General features: G+C 45.1%; 1 protein-coding gene across 2 annotated transcripts in view; it reads right to left on the bottom strand.

The window, feature by feature from the left end:
* Window positions 1-2,867: 2,867 nt before the first annotated feature.
* The window catches only part of MBD2 (methyl-CpG binding domain protein 2), a 60,054-nt gene continuing 43,418 nt past the window's right edge, over window positions 2,868-19,503 (bottom strand). Inside the window, exons 4-6 of one of the 2 annotated variants that reach the window (XM_060280361.1) lie at window positions 18,979-19,156; window positions 8,514-8,659; window positions 2,868-7,029 (exon numbers count right to left, since the gene is read on the bottom strand). In XM_060280361.1, the coding sequence (XP_060136344.1) occupies window positions 8,530-8,659; window positions 18,979-19,156 (308 nt within the window). In that variant the 3' untranslated portion in view covers window positions 2,868-7,029; window positions 8,514-8,529. The remainder of the gene's footprint in view (window positions 7,030-8,513; window positions 8,660-18,978; window positions 19,157-19,503) is intronic. The other variant, XM_035100566.2, reaches the window with a different exon arrangement.

Below are 19,503 nucleotides of genomic sequence, written 5' to 3'. Positions count from 1 at the left end.
TCGTTCTCGTGGCCCAGAGTTCTCCTTGCTTCCCTTCTTTCTTAAACTGATCAAAGACCAGGGGAAGCGATGGGGGAGAATTTGCAGGAAGCAATAGGCTTCAAGTTGAGATCTGCTGCACAAGCATATCCAACAGTGTTTGGACACACCAATATGTATGGAAAAGGCAGTTCCCTGGCATCTCAAGATGCTGATAGTGTAGCAAATACAGCAGTGTTCAGGTCTCCTCATGAGGCTCAACAGTACTTATAAGCCTTTCCCTGCTGTCCTCTTGTCTTTTAGGAGGGTGCAAAAAAGGTAAAGGTAAAGGGGCCCCTGACCATCAGGTCCAGTCGTGTCCGACTCTGGGGTTGCGGCGCACATCTCGCTCTATAGGCCGAGGGAGCCGGCGTTTGTCCGCTGACAGCTTCCGGGTCATGTGGCCAGCATGACAAAGCTGCTTCTGGCGAACCAGAGCAGCGCACAGAAACGCCGTTTACCTTCCCGCTGGAGCGGTCCCTATTGATCTACTTGCACTTTGATGTGCTTTCGAACTGCTAGGTGGGCAGGAGCTGGGACCGAGCAACGGGAGCTCACCCCATTGCAGGGATTTGAACCGCCGACCTTCTGATCAGCAAGCCTTAGACTCTGTGGTTTAACCCACAGCGCCACCTGGGTCCGGTCCTAAAATTAACTCCATTAGTCTCAGCCCAGATGTCATCTCAGTCTGATCTTATATTGATCACCTCCATTTTTTTAACTCAGCCCATTAACCAATGTGAATTATCCAACACTAGGAAAACTTGAAAACAGGAATGAGATAGAAGAAAAGTTCTTTGTTGTGAATCAGAGTTTTTCATCCACATTTAATGTAAACACTGGCACATGTACAGCAAACACAATTGCGATGTAAAATATGCTTAGGGGAGCCACTGAAATCCATTTCCATGTGGTCACTACAGCTCCGCAAGGGAGCTGCAATATTTGCCATTGGCTTGCTACATGGCTCAGCCTGATCCCACAGAAAGTTTCCTTTCTTTGTCATAGCTTTTACTAAACCAAGTCTTGCATCGACTTTCTTCAGATGGACTATGTGACGGTCTGCTAACTTCTTGTGCTGGTATGGAAAGAATTTATAGGGGCCCAGCGGCTGTGCAATCTCACTGAATGCACTGGATAAATATCCACGGCTGCTTGTGGATGGGTGTATTTCCATGTGATAACAGCGTGAACATAAAAATAGCACTATGGTATCAGGCCTGTTCAGCAGCCTGTTCTTACAGTGGCCAGCCAGGTGCCCACGAGAGGCCTGTCAGCAGGACCAGCACTCTGCCCACCTGTGATTCCAAGCAACTGGCATTCAGAGACATGATGCTCACAGTGGGTAGGACCCAGCCACCATAACTAGTATCCTTTGATAGCCTGATCCTACATGCATTGGTATAATCCATCCAAGTCCAGCTGGACCACATCTATCTATATGACACTCTCAAAGAACTCAAATAGATTAGTAGAATCATAGAACTGCAGTTGGAAGGGACTCTAAGGATCATCATTCTAGTCCAACACCCTGGAATGCAGGAATCTTTTGCCCAATGTGGAGCTCAAACCCACGACCCTGAGATCTCATGCTCTACCAAAACTGAGCTATCCCAAACCAACTGAGACAGAACTTAACCATGCTGGTTTTGCTTCAGCAAGGCTTGTTCTATATGCTTGGTTAGCACTCCTTTGTCACCCAAGGGCCCGACAGCCTCCCTAACTGTTCTTCTGCTACTAATGAATTTGAACATTGTTGTTGGTTATCTTTATTGTTACTTTGACGTACTCCGCAAATTCTTCTTTAAGAACCTCTTACTGTCTGTTTGCATTCATTTTGCCAAAGCTCGGGTTCCTTTTTGTCCTTATTTGGACCAGACGTATTTTATTTTATTTGTGAAGAAAACTTTCTTGCCTCTAATAGCCTTTTTGATTCTGCTGTTAGAGGATGATGCTGACATTCTCTTGACTCCGGTGGGACTTCTCCTGATCTGCTGTACACACTTCAGTTGAGCTTCTAAGATTGTGTTTCAAAACAACTCCCAAGCATTTTGGAGTGATTTGACCCTCTTGACTTTGCTTTTCATCTTGCGGCCAGATAAACAGCACATACGCCAAGACCACATCACAAATGCAGGCATACAAACATTATGCACTTACCACTTTGGTATCCATGCATACATTACAATATTAAACCTGGTAGCAAAAATGACTCAAATGTTATTTTCCCTAGATGGACGGTAATCCTTCCTGGTCAATCTTCACTCATCTCACTGAGGGCCCAGGGATCGTGAGAGGTAAGCCAAGAGTTTCAGCACAGCATTATGATCTCTCTCTCTCTCTCTCTCTCTCTCTTGTGGGGGGGGGGAGGAGAAACCTTTACTCAAAATTCATTGTTTAGAGCAGGCATCCCCAAATTTCTGCCCTCCAGATGTTTGGACTACAATTCCCATCTTCCCTGACCACTGGTCCTGTTAGCTAGGGATCATGGGAGTTGTAGGCCAAAACGTCTGGAGGGCCGCAGTTTGGGGGTGCCTGGTTTAGAGCATGGGTAGGCAAACTAAGCCCCAGGGCCCAGATCCGGCTCAATTGCCTTCTAAATCCGGCCTGTGGATGGTCCGGGTATCAGTGTGTTTTTACATGAGTAGAATGTGTCCTTTTATTTAAAATGCATCTCTGGGTTATTTGTGGGGCTTAGGAATTCATTCATTTTTTTTAAAAAAAAAATAGTCCAGCCCCCCACAAGGTCTTAGGGATAGTGGACTGACCCCCTGCTGAAAAGGTTTGCTGACCCCTGTTTTAGAGCACCAATATAAAACGATGGAAGCACTGGCAAAACATGCGACCTCTGTTTATGACTGCAGAGAGCCGTCCATATTTGTGCAGGGTGCAACATCACTTCACCTTTGGAGAGCCTTATACCTTTGCTATTGGGCGGGTCACCAAAGGGTGAGACTCAAGCTCTCCCTTAAAGAGAGCAGCTTGGGGACACAATCAAATGTCATATCTGGTGCAGTACCTTGCTTCCAATAGCAGTCAAGAGGAGGTCTCCAGCAAACTAGCAAGCATGTTGCAAAGGCAACCACCACCTTTTCCCATTGTCCCCTAGCAGCCGATATCCAGTGGCATATATTCCACCTCTGACCCCGAAGGATCCATATATCCAGCATGGTTAACAACCATTGATAGGTCTCTATGGATTTGTCTAATCCCCTTTCAAAGCCACCTAAGCCTGTGTCCATTTGCCACAGTTCGCGGCAGCAAGTTCCATAAATCCAGTCAGTGCACGGCGTGCGGATACAACGTTTTGCCCATCCAGAATCAACTGTCAGCTTCATATAGGATAAAAAAAAGCTGTAGGGCTGGAAATCCAGTTACTAAATAGAAATATACAAGACAGGAAGCAGCTTTATCTGCTAAAGTAGCAACTGTGGCAAAGGGCTGAAATGCAGGGCTGTCAAAGCACCGGAGTTTGATGCAATCATTAAGGTTCCTTTCAACATACATGGCAGGGGATGGGAGTGGATGGGGATTGTGCTGTCAGACTCTGCCCTGACTTGCAGGGGTTCCTTACAGTAGTTCAGGTAATTTCAAGGTTGGATTCCTGCAGTGCGGTCCATATGGGGCTTTCGTTGTACTTGATCCCAAAGCTGGCTGGTACAAAATGTTCTGCAGGCATCTGGTGGCTGAAAGATGCTGTTCTCATTGAAATTATTCTCCACATGAGCATGTGGCAGTTTAAAATATTTTTCTTTTAACTGAACCGCTTTGCTACTTTGTTTGGCACCCTGGGCTCCTTTGTGGGCAAGGGGAGCACTTACTTTCAGGTAAGTACCCTCAGGAAGGTAACTCCTCTAGTACTTCCAAAAGTTACCTTCCTGAGAGTAGGACTCGAACCCATGGGTACAAGTAACAAGGAAGGAGATTCCGACTAAACATCAGGATGAACTTTCGACAGTGGAACCAACTCTCTCAGGAGGTTGTGGACTCTCACTTCCTCGGAGGTTTTTTAAGCAGAGGTTGGTTAGCCATCTATCTTGGATGCTTTAGCTAAGATTCCTGTATTGCAGGGGGTTGGACTGGATGACCCTTGGGTTCCTTCATAGCTCTTCTCAGTCTCCTCTTTTCCAGGGTTGTTGTGGGAATTAAATGCAGGGGGGGGGGCAGGGAGAACCATCAAAGCCACCTTGAGCTTCTTGGAGAAAAAGGTGAAATATAAATATAATTAATAATAATACATTAGGGCTGCAACTTGATTGAAGACGTTTTAATCTATGGATGAATTGATGATAGTAGTTCTGAAGAAATGTTTCCTTTGCTTTTAGACAACATGGTACCATCGCACATGCAAAGAAGAGGCATTCTCCCCTAAGGTAAGAAGAGGCACTCTCCCTAAGCGAATGAAATAGGAGTGCCTCTTTTCAAATGGTGCTTGCCTTCTAGATTTCAATGTATTTTTGTATTTTTTAAAAAAGAATGCTGTCCAATTAATTAATTCAGATTTAACAGGCTTTTTTTTCATTAATTGAAAACTGCTGCCTGTCATAGCAGACCATTTCTCTTCCTCACAGCCGTCCATTCCTCTGCAAAAGTAGACAGATCTCGAGTTTAATGTCACTGTTCAATGCATGTTTAACAGGCTTCCAATTCCGTCTTCTAACAAGAATAAATTACCCATCAGTATCAAGGGAGGCAAACCTGCAGAGCGGGTTGCTTTGCAAAGCTTTGAGGAGTCCCATGATCAATGGTTTATTTGGAAACAACTTAGGCCAGGAGAGACTACTGGAAACAGCAAAGTCCAAGATAAATGGCTCCGGCTGCAGAAGTTCAATGCACATTATTATAAAGCCACTAGATTCTATTCACTGCGGTGTCTATGGGGCGACTTTTATGAAAAATCACCACGCAACAAGCATTATCTTCCCTGCTACCAAGAAGCCTTGAAAGGCTCATCAGATTCGGACTCTGCTACCGTAGATGGATGTCTTCCTGGGGACCGGCTTTCCGCAATCAGTATTCCTCTCATTTTAGCTACCAACAAGCTTGATTGTAATTGGTGGGGACCCCAGGGCAGCATTTTGTAGGGGAACACAATACAATGCCGTGAATAGGGCAGGCATCAGGATAGGGCAATGAACACCCTGCTCTGAACTAAGGGTTGGGCTCATCAGCCTATTTTTTTTGGGGGGTGCGCTAATTTCACACGTGTTTACTCCGAAGTCTGCTCTGATCCATTTCCACACTGAGCCACAATTAAAACAAAAACCTGCAAAAGAATATACATTTAAGTACAGTGGTACCTCTGGTTAAGAACCTAATTCGTTCTGGAGGTCCGTTCTTAACCTGAAACTGTTCTTAACCTGAGGTACCACTTTAGCTAACGGGGCCTCCTGCCGCCGCCGCCACACGGTTTCTGTTCTCATCCTGAAGCAAAGTTCTTAACCCGAGGTACTATTTCTGGGTTAGCCGAGTCTGTAACCGGAAGCGTCTGTAACCCGAGGTACCACACTGCACACGCTCCCAAATGTGTCATCTCTCAAAATAGCATTCTAGCTATATTTGCCTTCAACGTCGGGAAAAGCATGTTTTGAGCAGAGAAATGCGTTGCAGCTTTCTGAAAAATGCAACATCCGATAGCTTGGTTTTGAGCCATGCATCAGCCCTGAAGGTGTAGATTAGAGCACTTCAGTTCAGAGTTCACGAGGGTCAAATTTGTCAAGCACACTGCTCCAACCACGACACCAGCGATGGGGGAAATGAAGACCTCCAGATGCTGTTGGACTGCCACTCCCATCAGCCTCAGCCGGCATGGCCAATGGCCAGGGGTGATGGGATCTGTAGTCCAGCAACATCTGGAGGACCACAGGTTCCCCACATCTGGTCCACAAAAGCAGCAGGCACCCCACTCCCAACCAAGCCTTTCCCCCCCATACCACTAGTGACTTTTTCTCTCCTTGCGCTGGCCGGCTGCTACAACATTTGCGCAAACCATTTCATCTGAAAAGTGCTTTACAATCTTTATTAGGTTCATCCTCACAACAACCCTGTGAGGTAGGTCACTCAATCCCATTTCACAAATGGAGAACTGAGGCTGATCCGCACACACACACTCGGCGTGCGTGCGCATTCATACTCGCATCACAGTGCTCATCCAGTTCCCGCTGAACTTAGGATAGTTGCCTCGGCTGGGGATGCCAAATCCCCATTTGGGCCCTTAAGAAGTGCAAATCAAAGCCAGCGACTTGAACCCAGGTGTCTTGGATATAGTCCACTCGCTTAACGCCCTCATCTCTCTGCCCACCGATCCATCTGGCGATCTGGGCACGGGTGCCTATAATTTTGACTTAATTATAGCGCATCACACTCTACAAATTTAGTTGCTCTGAATATAATTATTTATTTCTCTTTTAGAGAAGGGATGGCGATGGGTCAATTTCCACTCAACTCCGGTATATAAAAAAAAAATCTTTTATACAGTATATGTACAACACATGTCACAATAGGTTTCTTTCTTTCTTCTTAAATCGGGAGCGAACATTCCGTTTGCCTGATCCATTGTTACCAGCACACATACATCCACACAAAAGGAAGAGAAAGAGAGAGAAGAAGAAGGGGGAAAACCCAAAATATTTAGTGCTAGTCATACAGTTCCAGATTGCAGCCTAGCGTTGAAAGCTTAGCTTTGGGTTTAGGGAACTGTCTGACATAACAAAAAAATAAAAAATAAAAAACAAGACTTTTGAAGTCGTTAAGACACAAACATTTTAAAAGTGGGTTTTCCTTTTTCTTTCTTGGTCTCTCTGTTTCCTTCTCTCCCCCCCCCCCAAAAAAAACTAAGATATATACATAAAAAAGAGCCCAAAAAAGGCATTGGTTTTTAATGCTATTAGAAAGCTATATAAATGTGCACAGGTCCTTTTCTTCTTTTCATAAAAGACCAATGGAAAACAAAACAAAAAAGCGCCTTCAGCTTCCAGGAATTTCTTCTGGGGATAATTCTGTTTTAAGTACCTGTATGTGGAATGTAGGGAACGGGTATGAAACAGGTTTTTGTGAGAGAGAGAGAGAGAGAGAGAGAGAGAGAGAGAGAGAGAGAGAAGAATGACAATGGTTAGACTTTTTTTTCTAACAGTGAAGATCTATACACAGGTTCATACAGGAGCTCTAAAACAATGCTTCCACATAATCAGAAGCCTCAAATTGCCTGTAGCAGTTTTATTGGTCCTGACAGATGCTACAGATTCCCAGGAAGAGACATATTCTAGTCTTCACTCAGGGCTGCTTACTCACAAGTACACTCAATATCCAACTACCAGCTGGTAAGCCCCAGTTCAGTCAATGGAGCTAACTTCTGGATAATATATAGAATTGAGCTGTCAGACACTCACCCTCCAACAACTGCTTACAGCAAACAAAAAGAACCAGGAGACTTGCAGCTTCCTCGTTCAACTTTGCTGCAAGAAATGAGGCACTGCCTGAGGTTGAGCAGATGGGATGCACTAAGGACATAAGAGGGCCTCCACAGTGCGCTACAGGAACTGTTAGAAGCCATGACAGCTACTGTCACCTGGAGGCTTCTGACCACATGGAGGCTTTTTCAGCAGCTCTTGCTTGAACCAGCTATAAAACATAATGGCCAGTGATACCAGCTGATGGCATGGTTTGTGGAAAATACCCTTTCGGGCCACCGGGCTCCCTGGTGGGTCAAAATTTTCCTGTAGGCTTCCCACTCATGCTATATACAGTAATACCTCGGGTTACGAACACGATCCGTTCCGGATCGCAGTTCGTAACCCAAAAAGTTCGTAACCCGAAGCGCCATTTTGCGCATGCGCAAAGCGCCATTTTCACGATTTCCACGCTTTGCACATGCGCAGACCGCACGCACCGCTTCTGTGCACGTGCGCGCTGCAAAAACACTTCCGGGTTCGCGCAGTTCGTAACCCGAATTGTTCGCAAACCGAGGTGGTCGTAACCCGAGGTACGACTGTACACACCACCATGTTGAGGTATTCAGTTATGGAGAAATCTTACTCATTTTTTAAAAAGAACAGGGGAGGGCAAGATGGCAAGCACTGTATCTATTCGGAATGTAGTTTAAATCAAACATTTAAGAAGAAGGGACTAGCTTCCTTAGGGAGTACACAGGGGCAGAGGAAGCTGCCTTTCATCAACTCAGTTGGTGAAAGGCAGGGGCATTTGCTGCCCTAGCTGTAGGTGCCAGGAACTGAACCTTTTGCATGCAAAAGCAGGGGCTCTGCTGCTGAGAAATGGCCCTTGCCTGGCGCCTTTCATCAAGATCTATTCTGTCTCTTCACCTTTAGCCAATCAGTTTGGCAGGCCTGGAGAGGAGAGCCAGGCCACTTCTGTGCTCTGTGAAGCACTTAACAAATTGCAAGCTTTTCATGCTTAACAGCAAAGCAGCAATCACAGTAACTAAGGGAGACACTCAAAACACGCAGCGTTGTCGCTCCACAAGGAACCCCTGGCTGTACCTGAAGCTTTTGCCTCTTATGCTTCTTCGCCATCGTCCATCTCAACCTCGTCCAAGTCAGCTGTATCTGCAGCTCGCGACAAAATGTCTGCCATTAGCGCCTCCTCCAGCTTTTTCCGTACCTGCTGCACTCGCTCTTCTTGTTTCCTGTGGAATAACCCGGAGGGGGGGGGGAATCACTGAAATATTATCTCCGCAAGTGGAAAGAGAAGTCAATCAGCAGGTCAATGCTAGCTCTATAAATCAGGGGTTGAAGGTGGGCAGGTGAGGGACCTGTGACCCTCTGTTATCAAATTTAATCTCTACCCCTATAGTTCTTCCTCCCTCATCTTTGAACAACGACTTCGGGTCCAAACTAGGTTTTGTGTAATTAGCACTTTTCTTTTCCTGCAATCAATTCTATTCCGAATTTCCCATTTTGTAAAACTCTTGTGTGATTATTGGAGATATGAGTTTCTTGTAGACTTATAATATCGCATTTTTTTCCTCCTTTAACACATGTTCTATTTTGTTTTTGAGTTTACTATTCAACCCATTTACATTCCATGAGACGTACTTTAATGGCATACAGATTTATTGTATTCACGTTACCTTACCAGATTCAAGAAATAACTATAAAGCAAACTTTTCCACTTTATTCCTGTCTTGTCTCTTCTAGCTCTTGAAGTCTCTCTCCACCTAGATCTTTCCAGTGCTTCCTGCAGAAAGTTTCTGCTTCTTCTACCGTTCTAAAGGTCTTGTCTATCTTTATACATGAAAGTGAGTCCCCGACGGAACCTGTGGCCCCCTGAAGCTGAAAATCCCATCATCCCTGACCATGGTCCATACTGGCCAAGGGTGATGGGAGTTGGAGTCTAACAACATCTGGAGGGCCACAGGATCTCCAGCCCTGACCTAAAAGAAGGCATTCCCACAGAACCACAGAATTGTAGACTTGCAAGGGACCATGAGGGTTATCTAGTCCAACCCCCTGCAATACAGGAAACTTAGCTGTACTGAAAATCCCATCATCCCTGACCATGGTCCATACTGGCCAAGGATGATGGGAGTTGGAGTCCAACAACATCTGGAGATCAGGATCTCCAGCCCTGATCTAAAAGAAGGCATTCCCACAGAACCACAGAATTGTAGGGACCATGAGGGTCATCTAGTCCAACCCCCTGCAATACAGGAAACGTAGCTGACCTGCGGCTTGAACCCATGACTCTGATATTAAGGGTCTCAAGCTCATATCAACCGTATCAACCTGGAGAGCCATAATTGACAAACTGGAAGAAAAAAAACAACCACTGACAAATGAGATGCTCTAAAAACTGCTTGTGTGGGTGGTAATAATAATAATAATAATAATAATAATAATAATAATAATAATATGTATACTGCCCTATACCCATAGATCTCAGGATCTACCCGTAGATCAGGTAGATGGATACCTTTTACTAGTGATCAGGTAGATTTCATAAGAGAAGCCCAAATTCACATCCATCCAAAGTACAAATATCCAAGTCAATGAGGAAAGTTTCCACATCAAGAAAAACACCTGCTGTGGCCAATGTTAAAACTATCTGCATACAGTATTTTTCGCAGCAAATTAAAATCCATGCTCCCCACTGAGGCAAATTATGTGATTCTTTTAATGAAACTCTTCATAGGTAGCTTAATAGGGACCCACCACTAATCTCATCAACATTCACTGATTTCACTTATGAACTCTGATGTAGCAGTTGAGAAGAAAGCATTTCAGCTAAACTGAGCCAAATATATATATATGTATACCAGTTTGGAGGTCATTGACTTTAAGACTAAAAAGAAAGCCTATCCACCATCTTTTTTTCCTGGAAGAAGAATTAACATAAACGTGGAACTATTGAATTCAGGAAGAATAAGGTCACTGGGGGAATGTTTGTCCACAGACAGTTTTTACGGGTCATCTGGCCAGCATGACTAAGCCGCTTCTGGCGAAACCAGAGCAGAGCACAGAAACACTGTTTACCTTCCCGTGGAGGGGTTACCTATTTATCTACTTGCACTTTGATGTGCTTTCGAACTGCTAGGTTCTGGGACTGAACAACGGGAGCTCACCCCGTCGTGGGGATTCGAACCGCTGACCTTCTGATCAGCAAGCTCTAGACTCCGTGGTTTAGACCACAGCGCCACCCGAAAATTTTCAGCGTCACCTGAAAATAATCCCATCAGTGCTATAAATTCTCCCACCCATCCCTGCTGGCCAAAAAACGTGGTCTTTTAAAACATCAAGTTGGGTGTGTGTTTTTTTTAAAAAAGACAGTGATTTGGTTTTAGTGCAAATAAAGTCCTGGGATGATGTGACTGTGTCTTAAATTTTAGTTCCTGCCCTGTCCTTCTGAGCTGTAAAATTCTATGTTTCTAATACCCTTAAAAGGTCCGTATAGTTAAAGCTATGATTTTCCCAGTAGTGATGTATGGAAGTGAGAGCTGGACCATAAAGAAGGCTGATCGCCGAAGAATTGATGCTTTTGAATTATGGTGCTGGAGGAGACTCTTGAGAGTCCCATGGACTGCAAGAAGATCAAACCTATCCGTTCTGAAGGAAATCAGCCCTGAGTGCTCACTGGAAGGACAGATCGTGAAGCTGAGGCTCCAATACTTTGGCCCATAGCTGCCAAGTTTTCCCTTTTCTCACGAGGAAGCCTATTCAGCATAAGGGAAAATCCCTTTAAAAAAGGGATAACTTGGCAGCTATGCTTTGGCCACCTCATGAGAAGAGAAGACTCCCTGGAAAAGACCCTGATGTTGGGAAAGATGGAGGGCACTAGGAGAAGGGGACGACAGAGGACGAGATGGTTGGACAGTGTTCTCGAAGCTACGAACATGAGTTTGACCAAACTGCGGGAGGCAGTGGAAGACAGGAGTGCCTGGCGTGCTCTGGTCCATGGGGTCACGAAGAGTCGGACACGACTAAACGACTAAATAACAACAATACCCTTAAAGCCCCTGCCCTTATGTCACGGATAGGAAGCGATCGCACTTTCTTTGTTTATTTCAAAACTCTTGGATCAAGCTGACGCGGAGACTGCAAATGTGCCTCGTAAAAAGCATCTCACTAAATAATAAAGATGCTTTATGCTGCTGTTTACAGATCTTTTACTTTATCTTTCCATTCAGTACATTGCGCTGGGTCAGGCTTTAGTAGTGTTGGGGGGCAGTAATGTCAAGGCTGATGAATGAGATTTATTTTTGAGCAACACACAGGCGATGTAAGGATAACTCTGCAAAAGCACAGGTCGGGGAGCTCAAAAGAGGCGTCCTGCACATGCAGAAGAGCTGGTGGAGGTGGGAGTTCCAGATCCCAGAGCTGAAGCTGATTTAAATGGTGGAAAACAGAGAACGTGTCGCCAAATCATCCGGCGGCATTTAGAGAGCGAGATGAAAGTAAATGAATGGAAGGCACTAACTTATGCGTATTTGCACAAGATACCTTGTGGTCTGGGTACAAATCACAATTGAGGATTACTTTAGTGAGAGTGGGAAGTTGGAAGTGAAAAGCAACATATACGAAAAGCTTATGCAATGTATATTGCATTACTGTACTTTTCTGTGTACAGTGGTATCTCTGGTTGCAGACGGGATCCGTTCCGGAGCTCCAGTCGGATCCTGAGGTTTCCGCAACCAAAGGGACAGCTTCTGCGCATGCGGTGGTAGAGCGCTTCTGCGCATGCGGCAAAAACCCGGAAATATATTCCCGGGTTTGCCACTTACATATCCCAAAGTTTACGTAAGCGGAGGGATATGTAAGTGGGGATACGACTGTGTAAGACTTTGTTGTTGTTTAGTCGTTTAGTCATGTCCGGCTCTTCGTGACCCCATGGACCAGAGCACGCCAGGCACTCCTGTCTTCCACTGCCTACTGCAGTTTGGTCAAACTCATGTTCGTAGCTTCGAGAACACTGTCCAACCATCTCGTCCTCTGTCGTCCCCTTCTCCTAGTGCCCTCAATCTTTCCCAACATCAGGGTCTTTTCCAGGGAGTCTTCTCTTCTCATGAGGTGGCCAAAGTATTGGAGCCTCAGCTTCACGATCTGTCCTTCCAGGGAGCACTCAGGGCTGATTTCCTTAAGAATGGATAGGTTTGATCTTCTTGCAGTCCATGGGACTCTCAAGAGTCTCCTCCAGCACCATAATTCAAAAGCATCAATTCTTCGGCGATCAGCCTTCTTTATGGTCCAGCTCTCACTTCCATACATCACTACTGGGAAAACCATAGCTTTAACTATACGGACCTTTGTCGGCAAGGTGATGTCTCTGCTTTTTAAGATGCTGTCTAGGTTTGTCATTGCTTTTCTCCCAAGAAGCAGGCGTCTTTTAATTTCGTGACTGCTGTCACCATCTGCAGTGATCAAGGAGCCCAAGAAAGTAAAATCTCTCACTGCCTCCATTTCTTCCCCTTCTATTTGCCAGGAGGTGATGGGACCAGTGGCCATGATCTTGGTTTTTTTGATGTTGAGCTTCAGACCATATTTTGCGCTCTCCTCTTTCACCCTCATTAAAAGGTTCTTTAATTCCTCCTCACTTTCTGCCATCAAGGTTGTGTCATCTGCATATCTGAGGTTGTTGATATTTCTTCCGGCAATCTTAATTCCGGCTTGGGATTCATCTAGTCCAGCCTTTCGCATGATGAATTCTGCATATAAGTTAAATAAGCAGGGAGACAATATACAACCTTGTCGTACTCCTTTCCCAATTTTGAACCAATCAGTTGTTCCATATCCAGTTCTAACTGTAGCTTCTTGTCCCACGTAGAGATTTCTCAGGAGACAGATGAGGTGATCAGGCACTCCCATTTCTTTAAGAACTTGCCATAGTTTGCTGTGTGTAAGACTAGGTTATTTTAAAATTTATGTTTAAAACTGGGGGGGGGCATCTTATACACGGATAGTGCATTGGGGGGATGTGTGACTGGTTGCTGCTGCGAGCTGGAGATTCTCAGTGGCTATTGGGTGTGTCATTTGTTTCTGCAGCAAGGGCATGTGTTGATTGGCTGTTGCTGCATCAATCGGCGATAGGCGGCATGTGCGAGCAGTAGTGTAGTTCTGGTGTGTGAGCAATTTTCGGCAATCCCCTCTTTAAAAAAAGCTCAATAACTCTGGGCAAGGCTCCCCCAAAAAACCCTCAACAACTATGGGAAATCTTCCCCCATTTTCTTAATATGGAGTCCCCCAAAATAGGGGGTATCCCTCTGCTTGACAGGACCTTCTCCAGATCTATGGCAGAAATGGCTTTTCTGCTACCTGTGCCCTTTTCAAAAACTGGGATCAAAACTGAGACCCTTTGCATGCAAACTCATGCTCTACCACTGAGCTGGGGTCCCTTGCCTTTTGCACATACGAGAGGACCACTCCAGCCAAAGGCTTGGCAGGTTTGCCATATCAATATGTCATCGCCAGCCAAGTGCATCTCTCAGCCAGGCTGCCCTCTGCTCATTCCATCGCCCACTTTTATTTCCCCTTTCACCCCCTTTCCTGTAGCCTCCTCCGCTTTCCCTGCTTTAGGTTTCTTATTTTTCCAATCTTAAGTTCAGTTCTCCACATTTCCACGTTGGTTTGCAATTTAAAAGGAACAAAAACGTGAAAATTTGTCATCGTTTTGGTACAAATTTCTCTCTATCTATACATTTTTGTTTGGCAGTTTTGCCTTAATATACCCAAAGCAACCCCCCCCCCCAAAAAAATGCAGTGCATTTTTGTACATTCTTTTCACTAATATATGTAGCTTATGAACACTACCCTGGTGTATGCTATTTTGCATGCATTTCTTGGCCGGCGAACCGCACTGCAAAATTCAGAGAAGTGTTAATTCTGGTGGGCGCCTGTGTTTTGGTTCTCGTTATTGCTTCAGAAAGTTTGAATTAGGTAGTTTTGTCTTTTGAATGCAAACTGAATCGAAATTCTCCCCCACCCTACCTGGGACTTTCTTGCATGCAAAGCAGATGCTCTAACACTGAACTGCAATCTTTCCCATGTTTGGATGAGGAGTGTTTGGATATTAGCATCATAATCCTGATGAAGCACAAGAGTCTGTCAAAGGAGAATGGGAACACAGATCCTTTGGGGAAAATATCACAAAATATTCCCCTGTTATTATATCTTGCGCTTACACAGCGTAACCCTGTCCTGCATATATCACCAGAGAGGGACTCAGCAGTCACAAAAACCCAAAACGGCAGCCAACTTGTACTTAGGAAGCTACCTTTAAGTGAAAACGCATCATTACAAGTTAAGCAAAAACTGCAGGCCTGAAGCAAATTACTTTCCCATTAAAACGTTCAGCTTGATTTCCTATGCTAATTTGCAGAGAAGGCACTCTGGAAACAAAAGTCCCTGAATATGCAACTGAATCAAAGGTAGCCCGTGCAAACATAATATGATTATTATTTTTTTAAATGCAAGTGTGACGTGGAGGAAAAGGAAAGAAGGAACAAGAGATATGACTTTTTAAAGCAAGCAAACCTTGGAAACACTATTTTTCTGACAGATCGGGATTCCATTGCTATTAGAGAACTGTAGTTCAACATTGCCCTCTGCCGGAGGCAGTCTGGGACTTCAACTGCTAAAACAAAACCAAAAAAACCCACCCCAAAACCCTTTGGAACATTTCTTTTTATGTGTTAGCCATCTCCTGCCGGCGGCAGAAATAATAGAAGGGGGAACCCATGCTGTGTTAACTTTTTATGTCTCCATTACATCCTTCGGGACACAGTGAAGCTGAAAAAAACGCTTAGCCCCAAACTTTAAGAAGATGGTAGAGACTATTGAACAAAACTAATTTTCAAAGCGAGAAATAAAGGAGTGGGGGAGAGATTTGCGACATCAAGGATCTGCATTCATCTCTGAGCTTCCAGGGCAGCTCAGAAATCACCAAACTCTTCTAGCCTATTTGGTTAAAATCTTTGTGAGCAAAGTATACTAAAGCAAAAGGTTGCAAGAGCAATTTTGCAAAATTGTTGTATGTTAGGACTGGCTGGGATAGCTCAGTCGGCAGAGCATGAGACACTTAAGCTCAGGGTTGTGGGTTTGAGCCCCACTTTGGGCAAAAACATTCCTGCATTACAGGGATTGGCATATTTGACCCTTCCAATTCTATGATTCTATGATTCCAACACAAGCACAGGTCATATACAGTGGTACCTTGCTTCTCAAACACCTTGGTACTCAAATGCCTTGGTTCCCGAAAGCCAAAAACCCAGAAGTAAGTGTTCCTGTTTTCAAACATTTTTCGGAAGCTGAACATCCAATGCGGCTGTCAGCTATTGTTTCCGGGGCACCTGCACCAATCAGAAGCTGTGCCTTGGTTTTCGAACATTTCAGAAATTAAATGGACTTCTGGAACAGATTAAGTTTGGCGCTTTTGTTTGCTATTTGTTTTGCATTTTTGATTTTGAGGATTTTTCGGTTAATTTGTTTTTGTGACTGTGTGGAACCTAGTTCAGCTACTGATTGACTGTGTGACTGCGGAAATGGATAAAAGCCCCCCATCCTAACAATGACTATCATCAATGCGGGTAAGAAAAAAATTAATTTTTATTTTTATCATCTACAATACTGTCTTATTTTATAGTACAGTACATTGATTATTGCTTTCATTTTATGGATCAATGGTCCCGTTAATAAAAGTCATGTTAAATTGTTGTTTTAGGGGTTGTTTTTAAAAGTCTGGAACGGATTAATCTGTTTTGCATTGCTTTCTATGGGAAAGCACGCCTTGGTTTTGGAACACTTTGGTTTTGGAGCGGACTTCCGGAATGATTTAAGTTTGAGAGCCAAGGTACCACTGCAGTAAAAGTGGGCCCAGGCTGTATCACTTCATACTGCAGGGGAGGAGGGGACTGGGTTTCTCAAAAATCCCCTGTATTTTTAAAAATAATTCCTGCGCAAAAAAAGGAAGCACTTCAGGAGAAAGCCTGGTATAAGTCCTCCTCATTTTCCAAGAGCTGAAGGGAGAATATCCAATGCTGGTGGTCTGCCATGGAGAACGACCACTCTCTCATGGCCACCCATCTTAACAACCTATGAAGCGGACCTGCAGGAAGCGTCTCTGGTGCTTAGCTCCTCATGCCAAAGGCCCAACTAGTCCAGCAATGTAGAATCATAGGATTGTAGAGTTGGGAGGCACCCCAAGGGTCATTTAGTCCAGCCCCCTGCAATGCAGGAATCTCAGATAAAGCTTCCATAACAGATGGCCATCCAACCTCTGCTTAGAAACCTCCAAGGAAGGAGAATCTGCCATCTCCCGAGGGAGATTGTGCCACAGTCAAACAGCTCTTGCTGTCAGAAACTTCTTCCTGATGTTTCATCAGAATCTCCATTCTTGAAGCCATTGGTTCGAATCCTACCTTCTGGAGCAGGAGAAGGCAATGCTCTCTCAATGGCCAACCAGATGCCTACAAGCAAGACCTGAGCAAAACCACACACTGCTCTGTGATGGGCAGGATTATAGAGGTGCAGCCAGTCCAAGAAACAACTTCAGTCCAAACCATTTAAGACTTTAAAGGTTACAAAACAGAACTTTAAATTGGGCCCAGAAACTCACTGTCAGCCGGTGAAACAGCTACAGCAATGATATCATCAACACTGACTGCCTCTGATGGCCGCATTTTGGACTATTTGACATTCCTGAACTATCTTCCACATAATAGCTACATTTCAATCCATATCCGGGAGGCGAGGAGCAGGTCAAGTTAAATGGGAATTTGGAAATACAGAGGTTCCTTAAGCATCCTTAGTGGAAACACTGTATGCTCCACAGTGCATTTACCTGTTTGCAACTAGATAGGGCAGGTGGCAGCATTTAATGGTTATTGAAAGCTTGTACAGTATCTCAGTATTTTTCAAGGGGGTGGAAAGGAGCCGTGCAATTTGGACAACCCACCCCGGTAACACATCCTCACACAAAGATTTGGAAATGGGCCACTCTGAGGCTCATCTCAAAAGCCACATGTAAACAGAGCATTAAAAAGAAAGGCATGTGGCAGCCATAATCGAGTCTGACTCCACAGTGCAAACTTTTATTGGGAAGGTGCCAACTCTCGTTTTTCATCCAGCACAGGACAAACATGGCCCCATTTGATTTACTTCCTTGTTTATGAACTGGCACGGCCGCGGGCTGTTGTGTCAGCAGAAATGCACAAAGCTCTGCGAACGCTGCATTGCTGCTGAGGTGGCAGAAGCTTCAAACACGCCCTTCAAAATCTGGGGTCTAGCAGGACAGGAAAGAGAAAAGGCACACCTTTTCTTAAGTCACAAAAGCACAAAGAGCAGCCTCATGGAACAAAGTTATCTCTGCAATCTGCTTTCAGGTGCAACATTCTAAGCATCAACAGGAACGAGTCTCAATGGGCAGAAAGGATGCAGGAATCTGGGGGAAGTGAGTGTGCAGGTGATGGTGTTGTGTGCAGCCCCGACGCAGCAGGTGTCATGATCCTGACCTTGCTTTGCAGGGGGGCAGAAATCTCCCACTGGGGTTGGAGGTTTATTATCTATTTTATAAGAGTCCTTTCAAAAAGCATCAGGCCACTGTACAACAAGATAAAAAAACAAAATAAAAGCAATACAGAGTGATGATGTAACGACTGGCTACCTGAGAAAAATTTTAACCACTGCTTGTCGGCACAGAGGGGTCCTCAAGAGACACTTGGGGGTGCCTGCCAAATCTCTGCTAGAAGGGTGGTCTGCAGCATGGAGGCTGGTGACACTACACACCCGATTTAAGGTTTCCTCCAATTGTTCTCAAACGGTAGGTAACCTGGCCCTTCAAAGAAAATAGATCAGCTGAAACCATCATTCTTACTACCTTTTTTTAGGCATCGTTTTCTAGTTATTACACCTCTAGTTACCCAAAGTCTCTCATGCTACAGAAATTGCCTCTATATATCATTAAGTCGATTACGTTAAGGGAGCATGCACGATTTTTTTTTATTTTATTTTGCAGTTGCTCAATATCCTTTTCTCTTCCTGTCCTTTCTGAGGCTTGCCTGCCTGGATAGCTCAGCTGGTTAGTGTGTGGTGCTGATAATGCCAAGGTTGCAGGTTTGATCCCATCCACTTTAAGATCTTTTACAAGTGGATCAATCCAGCAAGCGTGGCACCACGGCTTGCCCAACTTGCGCTTCCAGCTACAGGTCCTCCCATTGGAGCCCAGCTTCTGAAAGTTCAACGGTTCTTCAACAAACTGCGAGGGGGTGCAATGGACAAGACTGAGCTCATAGAAGACCTTCGAAACAGCAGAGTGTGGTAAAACTGTAAGGTCAGAAGTCTGAAAAGTTGGCAAGATCCAGAAATCAACTCGGGAGAAGGAGAGGAAGTGTGTGCAATGTGAACACGTGTAGTGATAAAAGGAGAGAATTCCATCCACCCCACAGAGAATGGGGCTGGTTGCGGTGAGAGGAAAAGCCCTTCAGCGGCAGTGGGGGCAAGGACAGCGGCAAGGACTTACCTAATGTCCTCGTCCGTGACGATGAAGGCTTTGCAGAGAGGTTGGGAGGTGTTCAGCCACACGGCTGGGTTCTTCTCAACGGCAGCAGAGAGCTGCCCTGTAATGGGGGCAGAACTCGTGTGCAGTGCGCTGGCAACAGCAGACAGGAGGGTGTCGTCGTTGTTCCCCGGGCCAACCCCTGGAATGCAAACGCAGCCCTTGTCAATAAGGTTCACCAGAGCAGAGTTCAATAGGCAGGATCCGGTGGCAAGAATCCCAAACCTCCCATCCCAGAGCCTAGTCAGGTAGTCAAAGAGCACATGGGAGGGAGATGAAGCATGCAGGGACACACACACACAGGGATCTCACCCCACACCGTGCTGGCCCCATTCAGTTCATCTTCCTGCTTAGTGTGGGAAAGCTTGACACTGCTCAACACTATAGGAATTCTGGACAATCAATTATCTGTGAGGCAAGAGGGCGGCCTAACCACAAAATTGGCAAGAACCGGCTTCGGAAGAACCTAATGGCCAAAGCAACTGCAGA

The sequence above is a fragment of the Zootoca vivipara genome, chromosome 11 (genome assembly GCF_963506605.1).
Source record: "Zootoca vivipara chromosome 11, rZooViv1.1, whole genome shotgun sequence".
Lineage (NCBI taxonomy): Eukaryota > Metazoa > Chordata > Lepidosauria > Squamata > Lacertidae > Zootoca > Zootoca vivipara.
The sequence above is the reverse complement of the archived record's forward strand: the minus strand, read 5'-3'. Positions and strand labels throughout refer to the sequence as shown.